The 13,024-nt window shown below is 45.1% G+C and overlaps 1 protein-coding gene across 1 annotated transcript; it reads left to right on the top strand.

Annotated features, from left to right (window-relative positions):
- The first annotated feature begins 9,376 nt into the window (after positions 1–9,376).
- LOC144606762 (mucosal pentraxin-like) lies at positions 9,377–12,665 on the top strand. The gene is made up of 2 exons (XM_078423110.1): positions 9,377–9,446; positions 12,049–12,665. Exons 1-2 carry the CDS (start codon positions 9,383–9,385, stop codon positions 12,663–12,665), a joined length of 681 nt encoding a protein of 226 aa, XP_078279236.1. The 5' UTR covers positions 9,377–9,382.
- The last annotated feature ends 359 nt before the right edge of the window (positions 12,666–13,024 follow it).

The following is a 13,024-nucleotide window of genomic DNA, read 5'->3' as shown; positions in this document are numbered from 1 at the left end:
GTTGTACAGGGCCCTGGTGAGACCACATCTGGGGTATTGTGTGCAGTTTTGGTTTCCTAACTTGAGGAAGGACATCCTTGCTATTGAGGCAGTGCAGCGTAGGTTCACCAGGTTAATCCCCGAGATGGCAGGACTGTCATATGAGGAAAAATTTGAAAGACTGGGCTTGTATTCACTGGAATTTAGAAGGATGAGAGGAGAGGGGATCTTATAGAAACATATAAAATTACAAAGGGACTTGACAAGCTGGATGCAGGAGAAATGTTCGCAACGTTGGGGGAGTCCGGAACCAGGGACCACTGTCTAAGAATAAAGGGGAGGCAATTTAAACCTGAGATGAGCAAAAACATTTTCACCCAACATTCTGGATTCTGGCAGGCAGGTTTGCCACTGCTACACGGGTGGTTTTAAACTAAATAGGGGGGGATAGTCAAGGATGGAGTTAAAGGGAAAGAGAGTAAAGGGATAGTTAATGACCCCAGAATTAACGGGATACAAAGCTCAAAGGGATAGGAGATTATGGCCAAGTGTAATAGGGATCGATGTGAAGGGTGAGATGAGTAAGGAATTAAAAGTATCGTATATGAATGCATGAAGTATAAGAAGTAAAGTAGATGAGCTTGAGGCTCAGTTAGAGATTGATAAATATGACATTGTGGGTATTACAGAGACGTGGCTGCAGGAGGATCGGGCCTGAGAACTTAATATTCAGGGTTATACATCCTATAGAAAGGACAGGCAGGTGGGCAGAGGCGATGGGGTAGCTCTGTTGGTGAGGGATCCCTTGCAAGTGGCGACATAGGGACTGACGAGGTAGAGTCACTGTGGATTGAGTTGAGGAATTGTAAAGGTAAGAAGACACTAATTGGTGTTATCTACAGACCCCCAAACAGTAGCCCGGATGTAGGATGTAAGTTGCAGCAGGAGTTAAAACTGGTATGTAACAAAGGTAATGCCACTGTGATTTCAATATGCAGGTAGACTGGGAAAATCAGGTTGGTTCTGGACCCCAAGAAAGAGAGTTTGTAGAGTGCCTCCGAGATGGATTCTCGGAGCAGCTTGTACTGGAGCCTACCAGAGAAAAGGCAATTCTGGATTTAGTGTTGTCCAATGAACCAGATTTGATAAGAGAACTCGAGGTAAAGGAACCGCTTGGAGGTAGTGATCATAATATGATTAGTTTTAATCTGCAATTTGAGAAGGAGAAGGTTAAATCGGAAGTGTCAGTGTTGCAGTTGAACAAAGGGGACTATGAAGGCATGAGAGAGGAGCTGGCCAAGGTCGACTGGAAAGGGATCCTAGCAGGAATGACGGTGGAACAGCAATGGCAGGAGTTTTGGGGCATAATCCGGAAGACGCAGGATCATTTCATTCCAAAGAGGAAGAAAGATTCTAAGGGGAGTAGGAGGCAACCGTGGCTGACAAGTGAAGTTAGGGAAGGAATAAAACTAAAAGAAAAGATGTATAACACAGCAAAGAGTAGCGGGAAGCCAGAGGATTGGGAAACTTTCATAGGACAACAGAAGGGAACAAAACGGGCAATACGGGCTGAAAAGATGAAGTACCAGGGGAAGCTGGCCAAGAATATAAAGAAGGATAGTAAAAGCTTCTTTAGATAAGTTAAGAGAAAAAGAGTAGCAAAGTCAAATGTGGGTCCCTTGAAGGCAGACAGGGATGAAATTATTATGGGTAACAAGAAAATGGCAGAAGAGTTGAACAGGTACTTCGGATCTGTCTTCACTAAGGATGACTCAAACAATCTTCCAGAAGTACTAGAGGAAAGAGGATCTAGGGGGGTAGAGGAACTGAAAGAAATTTGCGTTAGGCGAAAAATAATTTTGGGTAGCTTAATGGGACTGAAGGTTGATAAATCCCCTGGGCCTGATGGTCTGAATCCCAGGGTACTCAGGGAGGTGGCTCTAGAAATAGTGGATGTATTGGTGATCATTTTCCAATGTTCAATAGATTCAGTATTAGTTCCTGTGGATTGGAGGATAGCTAATGTTATCCCACTTTTCAAGAAAGGAGCGAGAGAGAATACAGGGAATTACAGACCAGTTAGCCTGACTTCGGTGGTGGGGAAGATGCTGGTGTCAATTAGTAAAGAGGTAATAACGGTGTATTTGGATAGCAGTAAAAGGATAGATCCAAGTCAGCTTGGATTTATGAAATCTTCTGGAATTTTTTGAGGATGTGACAAGTAAAATGGATGAAGGGGAGCCAGTGGATGTAGTGTATCTAGACTTTCAGAAAGCCTTTGATAAGGCCCCACACGGGAGATCGGTGACTAAAATTAGAGCACATGGTATTGGGGTAGGGTGTTGACATGGATAGAAAATTGGTTGCAGACAAGAAGCAAAGAGTAGGAGTAAACGGGTCCTGTTCAGAATGGCAGGCAGTGGCGAGTGGAGTGCCGCAAGGCTCGGTGTTGGGGCCGCAACTGTTTACCATATATATTAATGATTTGGAAGAGGGAATTAGAAGCAACACTAGCAAGTTTGCAGATGACACAAAGCTGGGTGGCAGTGTGAATGGTGAAGAGGAGGTTAGGAGGTTGCAACGTGACCTGGACAGGTTGAGTGAGTGGGCAGATGCGTGGCAGATGCAGTATAATATAGATAAATGTGAGATTATCCACATTGGCGGCAAAAACAAGGAGGCAGATTATTATCTCAATGGCATTAGGTTAGGTAAGGGGGAGGTGCAGCGAGACCTGGGTGTCCTTGTACACCAGTCACTGAAGGTTGGCGTGCAGGTACAGCAGGCAGTGAAGAAAGCTAATGGCATGTTGGCCTTCATAGCGAGAGGATTTCAGTATAGGAGTAAAGAGGTTCTTCTGCAGTTGTATAGGGCCCTGGTAAGACCACATTTGGAGAACTGTGTAGAGTTTTGGTCTCCTAATTTGAGGAAGGACATCCTTGTAATTGAAGATGCTGCGTAGGTTCACGAGATTGATCCCTGGGATGGCGGGAATGTCATATGAGGAAAGATTGAAAAGACTAGGCTTGTATTCACTGGAGTTTAGAAGGATGAGAGGGGATCTTATAGAAACATATAAAATTATAAAAGGACTGGACAAGCTAGAAGCAGGAAAAATGTTCCCATTGTTGGGCGAGTCCAGAACCAGGGGCCACAGTCTTCGAATAAAGTGGAGGCCATTTAAAACTGAGGTGAGAAGGAACTTTTTCGCCCAGAGAGTTGTGAATTTGTGGAATTCTCTGCCACATTCTGGAGGCCAAATCACTGGATGGATTTAAGAGAGAGTTAGATAGAGCTCTAAGAGCTAGTGGAATCAAGGGATATGGGGAAAAGGCAGGCACGGGTTATTGATTGTGGACGATCAGCCATGATCACAATGTATGGCGGTGCTGGCTCGAAGGGCTGAATGGCCTCCTCCTGCACCTATTTTCTATGTTTCTATGTAAGTTGTGAATTTGTGGAATTCTCTGCCACAGAAGGCAGTAGAGGCCAATTCACTGGATGAATTTAAAAGAGAGTTAGATAGAGCTCTAGGGGCTAGCGGAATCAAGGGATATGGGATGAAGGCAGGCACGGGTTACTGATTGTGGATGATCAGCCATGATCACGATGAATGGCGGTGCTGGCAGGAAGGGCCGAATGGCCTCCTCCTTCACCTATTTTCTATATTTATAAGACAGCAAATCAGGGAGCAGCCAAAACCGTACATAGAGACACCAGGAATTGCAGATGCTTGAGTCTTCAGCAAAACACTAAGTGCTGCAGGAACGCAGCAGGTCAGGCAACAACTGTGGAGGGACTGGACAGATGGCATCTCAGGTCAGGACCCTTCTTCAGACTGATTTAGTTGGAGGGGAGAAAGCTGGAAAAGAGAGGTGGGGGAGGCCGGACAAAACCAGGCAAGTGATAGGTGGAGACACAAAATGCTGGAGCAACTCCACGGGTCAGGCAGCATCTCTGAAGAACATGGTTAGGCAACGTTTCAGGTTGAGATCCTTCTTCGGACCATAGACATAGGAAGGTATCCACCTTCTACATTGGTGAGGGTGGCTGGTGATTAGCTGATCAGTGGAGTAAGTGACAAAGACTCAAGATGGAAAGGAGACAATGGGTGTCAGACAAGGAGCAGAGTGAATTGTAAAGCTAGAGGGAAGGGATGTTGGTGGAAGAGGTCAGGCGGATTTAGGGGGAAGAGGGGTGGGATAATCTATTGATGCGACCGGGGTGGAGGCAATAGAGAGAGACTTTAACAGTCTGCCGCAAAGTGTTATCTTAATTTAGACTTTGTTAGAAGTTACATATTACATAGAACAGTAGAGTACAGAAACAGACTCTTTGGCCCATAATGTCCATGCCGACCAAGATGCAAGGTTAAATTAATCTCCTCTGCCTGCATGTGATCCAAATCCCTCCATTGCCTGAATATCCATGTGCCTATCCAAAAGCTATCATACTTAAATGCCAGAGATAAACACAACAAGCTGGAGTAATTCAGCCGGTCAGACAGCATATCTGGAGAAAAGGAATAGGTGACGTTTCGGGTCTATACCCTTCTTCAGACCTGACCAGAAACATCACATTCCTTTTCTCCAGAGATGCTCCTGACCCACTAAGTTATTCCAGCTTGTTGTGTCCATCTTTGGTGTAAACAGGCATCTGCAGTTCGTTCCGACATGCTTGAATACCAGTGTCACTGCCTGTCCATTCCCTCCCCAGATGCAATGCTGGCGTGTTCTCATTGCAGTCCCTGTTTGTTTTTGAAGTGGTTTAATGGCTCCCAGAAATGAAGCCCTCCCCACCTCAGGGAAGGGAGATGTTTGGCGTTGTGCCAACTTCCTCATAGTTTCTTTGGTTTCTTTTATTTTGTACATGAAATATTTGTAGTATGCAATTCTTTGTGTTCCTTGCGTTTCTGTTAATGTTCACTCAGATTTCGTTGCATACAAGATACCTGCTCCTGGCTCGGTTGGGATTGTTAGTCAAAAGAAACACTCTTCTGCTCCAAAGTATGGCTCAGATCCTTCCCTGGATTTACATTTTCTCCAAAGGCCGTGGGTTTCTGTTTCTGTTTTCTACTGCACAACCGCCAACAGCTGGGCTATCTCGTGCAGGTTTAATGTGAGAAGGGAAAGATTTAATAGGAACAGGCGGGGCATATTCACACAGATGGTGGTGGGTATATGGGACAAACTGCCAGAGGAGGTATTTGAGGCAAGTACTATAACAATTTGAAAGATACTTGGATAGGTACAAGGGTAGCAAAGGGTTAGAGGGATATGGGCCGAATGCAGGCAAATGGGAGCAACACAGATGGGCATTTTGGTCGGCATGGACATGTTGGGCTGACAGGCCTGTTTCTGTGCTGAATGACACCATGACGTTGCTGAACAGCCCAGTCACGTTTACTGAGAACGTATCGAAGACTGTTGCCATGCAATTCTGCCAGTTCTAACATGTGCCCTGCTATATAAAATACAATACAATATATCTTTATTGTCATTGTACAGGGGTACAATGAGATTGGGAATGCGCCTCCCATACGATGCAATAAATTAATTAGCTCGTCAGTATTAATTTAAACAACCCATTGAAACAAGTTGGAACAGTTTTAAAACAGAATAAAGTGCAAGTAGATCTGTGCCGGTTCACTGTGCGATGTGACCATCCGGCTCAGCAGGACCGGTTCATAGCAGCCATGGCCCTGGGGATGAAGCTGTTCCAGCTCTTTTCTGCAGCTGGTTGACCTACATTACCTGGCCATGTGCCCAGCCCTCTGCCGCACAATGTCTGGGCCGAACACGATACCAAGATGTCCTCTGCCAAAAAGTAATCTATATCCCTCTATTCCCTGCATATGCATGTGCCTATCTAAATGCCCCTGAAACATCACTGTCGTATCTGCCTCCACCATCACTCCTGCAGTCCCATCCAGGCACCCATCCATCACCCTCTGTGTGAAAACTTGCCCTGCACATTTTTGTTTTTTCCCTTTCACCTTAAAGCTATGCCCTCTGGTCTTGGACATTTCCACCCTGGGGAAAAAGGTTCTGACTGTCTGCCCTATCTATGCTTCTCATAATTTTGCATTCTTCTATCAGACCTCCCGCAGCCTCTGACATTTTAGAGAAAACAATCGCAGATTTTCAAACCTCTCCTTGTAGCTAATACCCTCGAAACCCAGACTTCATTCTGGTAAAGACACCAGGAGCTGGAATAATTCAGCAAGTCAGGCAGCATCTCAGAAGAACATGGATTGGTGATGTTTCGAGTCGGGACACTTCTTCAGACTGATGAGATTTCAGGTCCTGAAATCCATGTTTTTCGGGGACAGTGCCTGACTCCAGCACTTTGTGATTATTTCTGTCAACCAGCATTTGCAGTTCCTTGTTTCAGCATTCTGGTAAACATCTTCCCATTTAAGGGACCTATCTAAACGCCTCTTGAATACCACTATTGTATTGCCTGGTTTGGTGGTGGAGGTAGACAAATGTATCAATTCAGACGAGGAAGTTTGTTCCAAACTTGATTTGCTCCTTTGTTTTGGTCGTGAAGGTACCACCAACAATACAGATAACTTTAGCCCAGAGACCACCGGGTGCAGTTGGCGGGCCTGAACTCGGTGAAATTTCTGACGACAAATACATTTGAGAGCAGATATCCCAGACGTGTGGGTTAATTTACACACACCTTTCCCCACAGGAGATGGAGAATGGGAAGACAAAGCAGTTTCAAGCTCACTGTCTGGTTGCATGATGTGAATATTGACTGCACACAGCCGAAACCCCAGACCCATGGTCTGAACACCATCTGCCAACAGTCCAGGAAAGACACAAAAAGCTGGAGTAACTCAGCATCTCTGAAGAATAAGGAATAGGTGATGTTTCAGGTCGAGACACATCTTCAAGAGTGCTTTACCACGAGCCTCTGAACTTCACCCCATAGGCAGGACTTCCCCTTGCACAATAGGAGGAAACAAGGTGGACAATCTCAGTGAAAGCATCAAGAATTGTGGGCTAAGTTCATGTTCAGTACCATGAGTTGGCTGCAGACACCAAGAACTGCAGATGGTGGACTCTTGAGCAAAGCCAAGTGATTCAAACATTAGGTGTTTCTCTGCCATCAACACACTGCCCCCTTTGCTGGATAGATCGCCCCCCTTTCTCATCTGTGCCCAAGATAATTGAACCTTGTAAGTATACACTTGTTCTGTTTCAACCATTTATTACGGGTTGGTGTCTCAGCACCTACCTGCGCCTAGAATCTTCAAGGAATCAGCCTCTGCGGCAGTGAATATATTATTGTTGTAGCACAGGCATCTTATTAGAAACATAGAAAATAGGTGCAGGAGGAGGCCATTCGGCCCTTCGAGCCAGCACCACTATTCATTGTGATCATGGCTGATAATCCAAAACCAGTAACCCGTGCCTGCCTTCTCCCCATATCCCTTGATTCCACTAGCCCCTAGAGCTCTATCTAACTCTCTTTTAAATGCATCCAGTGAATTGCCCTCCACTGCATTCTGTGACAGAGAATTCCATAAACTCACAACTCTCTGGGTGAAAAAGTATTTTCTCACCTCAGTTTTAAATGGCCTCCCCAATATTCTTAGACTGTGGCCCCTGGATCTGGACTCCCCCAACATTGGGACCATTTTTCCTGCATCTAGCTTGTCCAGTCCTTTTATAATTTTATACGTTTCTATAAGATCCCCTCTCATCCTTCTAAACTCCAGTGAATACAAGCCTAGTCTTTCCAATCTTTCCAAATATGACAGTCCGCCATCCCAGGGAATAACCACGTGAACCTACGCGGCACTGCCTCAATAGCAAGGATGTCCTTCCTCAAGTTAGGAGACCAAAACTGCACACAATACTCCAGATGTGGTCTCATCAGGGCCCTATACAACTGCAGAAGGACTTCTTTAATCCTATACTTAAATCATCTCGTTATGAAGGCCAACATGCCATTAGCTTTTCTCACTGCCTGCTGTACCTGCATGGTTACTTTCAGGGACTGTTGTACAAGAGCAGCCAGGTCTCGTTGCACTTCCCTTTGACCTAATCTGACACCATTTAGATAATAATCTGCCTCCTTGTTTTTGCCACCAAAGTGGATAACCTCAATTTATCTACATTATACTGCATCTGCCAAGCATCTGCCCACTCACTCAACCTGTCCAAGTCACCCTGCAACCTCCTAGCATCCTCTTTGCAGTTCACACTGCCACCCAGCTTTGTGTCATCTGCAAACTTGCTAGTGTTACTTTTAATTCCATCGTCCAAATCATTAATATATGAATATATATTGTTAATATATATTATTCATTTCTGCTACATGTTGTCTACTGCAGACCGAAAAGTTTTACTGATTTGGTGCCTTATAACCAATTGTTGTAAGGGAGGGGGAAATTGGGACTGGAGTCACGAGCTATTGGTGTTTTCACTGGCTCCGGGAACCATAGACAAGTGGGGATTATAACAACTGTGAACAGCTTATCCTAAATAAGATGCAAAGTGCTGGAGTAACTCATCGGATCAGGCAGTATCTCTAGAGAACACAGAGAGGCGATGTTCTGGGTCAAGACCCCTCACAAGGACCCAAAATGCCACCTATTCCTGTTCTCTACAGATGCCAACTATCACCCGCGCACTAGTTCTATGCCACACAATTGACAGAAGCCAATTAACTTCAGCATTTTGTGTCTATTTTTGTAAACCAGCATCTGCAGTTCCTTGTTTTGACACCTCATCCTAAATCTTCAGAGATCTTTGAGATTCGCCAGTACAGCAGGAAACAGAAAAAAATGGCTGCTCGCCATCTGGTTAAAGATGCCGACAAACTTACTACTTCCAGACCTGTTATAATCCGGCACCAAGTCTTCATTTGGTATGTGGGGAGAGGGTGCATGGACACTATTGTGTCCACAGTATGTGCGGAGATGAGCTCCCCATTTTTATGTAATTATTCCCAGGACCACATTCTGAATGCCTTTCACTGGGGACGTGTTTCTCAGGCGTGGCTGTGGGTGTGTGTCAGGCAGGGCGGAATAATGAGCATTGTATCACATCTTCATAGTAAAACCAGCTCGTTGACATTCTCCATCGCAACTGCGACAAGGCAGGGAGAGTCAGTGATATTTCTTTTGGTTCCAAAACATTGACACCTGCTCATGACAGAAATGTCATTTGAAAACAGAGGAACGCCCACCCACAGTGAAATACTTCTTACCATCACTCACCTGAGGTGAGACCGGCTTGTTGGAGACAGATACAGTGAGTACCAGAGGGGCTGTTTGTGCGTTGCTGACACACGGGACTGGCTGCTGGTCCTGAGTTTCAATGGATTGACACCAAGTGAAATTAAATGAATTAGGAATTCTTTGTCTTAACAGGTTGGAGACAGGATGAAACCCTTCGTTCCATTTGTGCTTGTGATGTGCATTTACCTGTCAGAATCTGACAGTGCAGGTTAGTACTTTTTCTAATGTGAGGAGTTGCTGAGTGCAAGCATCAGTCATGGTGCACCTGATGACAGAGGTACTGAGGAGCATGCAAAGTAGCGGGATCCCAGATTCCATTCCCAGTCTGTGCCGAGGCAGCAAGCCTCTCCTAGTGGCCCTGAGTCACTAGCAGGAAGACCCCAGGGTCTCCCCAAGCCTGTTTGATAGGACAGGAATGTGACAACACTTTGACATTATTGGTGGGTGGGAGCCAGTGAACTCATTGAGTGCACTGTATGAAAAACATCGACTTCCAAAGTTATGTAGGAAAATAACTGCAGATGCTGGTACAAATCGAAGGTATCACAAAAAGCTGGAGTAACTCAGTGGGTCAGGCAGCATCTCAGAAGAGAAGGAATGGGTGACATTTTGGGTCGAGACCCTTCTTCAGACTGAAACATCACCCATTCCTTCTCTCTTGAGATGCTGCCTGATCCGCTGAGTTACTCCAGCTTTTTGTGATAACTCCCAAAATTTGTTGTTCTTCCCTGCATCAGATTATTGGGATCTTTGTAGTTGGTGAGGCTGCATTTAGTGTATTGAGTCAGTTATGGGCACCATGCTTTAGGAAAGATGTCGTTAAGTTGAAAAGGGTGCAGAGATTTACAAGGATGTTGTTAGGACTCGAGCATCTGAGCTATCGGGGGAGGTTGAGCAGGCTGGGTCACTATTCCTAGGAGCACAGGAGGATGAGGGGCAGTCTTACAGAGGTGTATAAAATTATGAGAGGAATAGATTGGGTAGATGCAGTCTCTTGCAGGGGAGTCGAGAACTAGAGGCATAGGTTTAAGGTGAAGGGGGAAATATGTTATAGGAATCTGAGGGGTAACTTTGTGACACAAAGGATGGTGGGTGTATGGAACAAGCTGCCAGAGGAGGTAGTTGAGGTAAGGACTATCGCAACATTTAAGAAGCAATTAGACCGGGATCTGGATAGGACAGGTTTAGAGGGATATGGGCCAAATGCAGGCAAGTGGGACGAGTGTAGATGGGTCATATTCATCATTGTGGGCAAGTTAGGCTGAACGGTCAATTTCCACACTGTATGACTTGTGTAGGAAGGAATTGCAGATGCTGGTTTGAACCGAAGACAGACACAAAATGCTGGGGTAACGCAGTGGGACAGGCAGCATCTCTGGAGAGAAGGAATGGGTGATGTTTTGGGTTGAGACCCTTTTCCGTCTGAAGTATGAAGAAGGGTCTCGACCCAAAACTTCACCCATTTCTTCTCTCCAGCGGTGTTGCCTGTCCCACTGAGTTACTCCAGCATTCTGTAACTCTATGACTATAACTCATGTTTATCCCAACTCTCTTTGTACCTAATGCGCACTAATCCAGGCAATGTCCTGGTGAACCTCTTCAACACTTTCTCAAAGGACCCTATGAGAAGCTGGGAATTATGGAGCAGTCGCCTACAATCACACCAGCCTTTCCTCGCATGTCGGGAATGGAGGTTCAGGTCAGAGAGAGCGAGCACAGATTAGTGGAGGGTTGGTCACGGCCGGTGGCTCTGACTGGATATTTTGAAAGGACGGCCATCCTATTATTTACCTAAATGTCCACAAGTTGTGAGTTCATCTCCCTCGTGAAAGGCTCGGCTCAATTCACAGCTCATGAAATTGGAGGCAATTTATTGAGCTGGTCTGGCACCCGTTTGTCTGGCAGGAGCTGAGAGTCGCAATGAGAAGGTATTCCCCATCATGAATGGTGTCCCGCATGTATAGTTTAGATAGGTTTATTATTGCCATGTGTACCGAGGCACAGATCAGCTATGCCATACATAGACACAATCAAGTAAAATTCAAGCACATTACATAGACCAAAGGTGAAATACATTGTGCAGAATATAGAGTATAATATTCTCAGGTCCTTAGACAAAGTCTAATGGTAGATATGAATTGAACCCTTGCTTATGGAAGGCCCATTCAGAAGCCAGATAACTGAGGGGAAGAAACTGTTCCTGAGTCTGTTGGTATGCGCTTTCAAGCTTCTTTCAATCCCCCCATGTGAGGTGTGAACAAACCCAATAACCACTGCTCACAGTACACCCTCCCAACCTCCCGCCTCATAACAATGTCATTTGCTTTATTCCAATTTAGTACCTTCCCACAAGGTCCAGCCTTTTCCCTATTCAAAGTAATCTTAAAACTCATGGAGTTGTGGTCACTATCTTCAAAATGTTCTTCCACTTAAACACCAGTCACCTGGCCAGGCTCATTTCCCAACACACGGTCCAGTATTTGAACACATGGAACTGCAGATACTGTTTTTTTAAAAGACAGTATGTGCTAGATGGAGTAAGTATGTTCACTTCTCAGGTTGAATTATCCACATGCTGTTTCAAGAAACCCTATCGAATACACCTAACAAATTCTGCCTCAACTAAGCCTTTGATACTGAGCAAGTCCCAGTCAATATTGGGGAGTTAAAGCCGCCCACTTGGACAACCCTCGTGCTTTGTAATCTTATAGCAATCTGTCTACAAATCTGTTCCTCCATCTCCTGCTTGTTATTGGGGGGGGGGATACTACAATTTAACAATCTAACTCTAACAATATAACATATTACAGGCTTGGATGGGAAATCATTCATCACCAACATGAAAACAAACACCACATTCATCAGGTTGTATGCATCCGACTTCTCCAGTTTGGCCGCCTTTACCGTCTGCCTCAGGGCAGCCTCTGAAGATACTAATGCTTACAGTTTGCTGTCCTATGCAACAAGGTCTTCCAATAACGAACTGTTGTTGTGGCAAACGTCAAAGTCACAATTCTACCTGTTTATAACAAAAGTTGTAGCTGCGTTTTCCCTTCCAGAAATGAATGCTTTACTGAGACACATGTGTGTGAGCTGGGAGTCTCAAGGGGGTGAGATAACAGTCTGGGTCAATGGGAGACGCAGTCTACGGAAGGTTGGTGGAAAGGGTCAGGTTGTGAAAGGGTCTGGTCATTTTATAATTGGTCAGGAGCAAGACTCAGTCAGTGGAGGTTTTGACATCAAACAATCCTTTGTCGGAGAGATAACTGATGTAAATATGTGGGATCGTGTTCTAAAAACCAGTGAGATTGAGTTGATCAGTCAGGGGTGTTACAGTGAAGGAGGGAACATCATTGATTGGAGATCAACAACATTTACATCAGGAGGGAATGTGCGAATTGAAAATAATAATGATTGCTTATTTTGAATGTTTTGGCTACAATTTTTTTTTAAATGTGCAGAGACGAACACTATTACCTCAAACTACTCTAGCTGAATATAACGTTACTTTGCAATCTTTCCTCTTTAAACCAAATCAGCAGTGGAAGCAGTGACGTTGATTCCAGAATAAAGGGGTGTTTACATCAGCGTAAGGGACAACTCACTGTCCTTCCTCTTTCTCATCTCCCTCACTGACAGGGTAATGGCTTCAAACTCAATACACAAGAGTCTCGGCCATTCTCCGTCACACTTTGAGAGAGGGACGGGATGTGGGGAACCATGGTGGATGTCTACAGGGATCAGCAGGGTGTAAACCCCAGGGCACTGCCCCACACACTGACCCCT

The sequence above is a fragment of the Rhinoraja longicauda genome, chromosome 27, assembly GCF_053455715.1.
Source record: "Rhinoraja longicauda isolate Sanriku21f chromosome 27, sRhiLon1.1, whole genome shotgun sequence".
NCBI lineage: Eukaryota > Metazoa > Chordata > Chondrichthyes > Rajiformes > Arhynchobatidae > Rhinoraja > Rhinoraja longicauda.
Note: the sequence above shows the minus strand (reverse complement) of the source record. Positions and strands in the feature narration are given on the sequence as shown.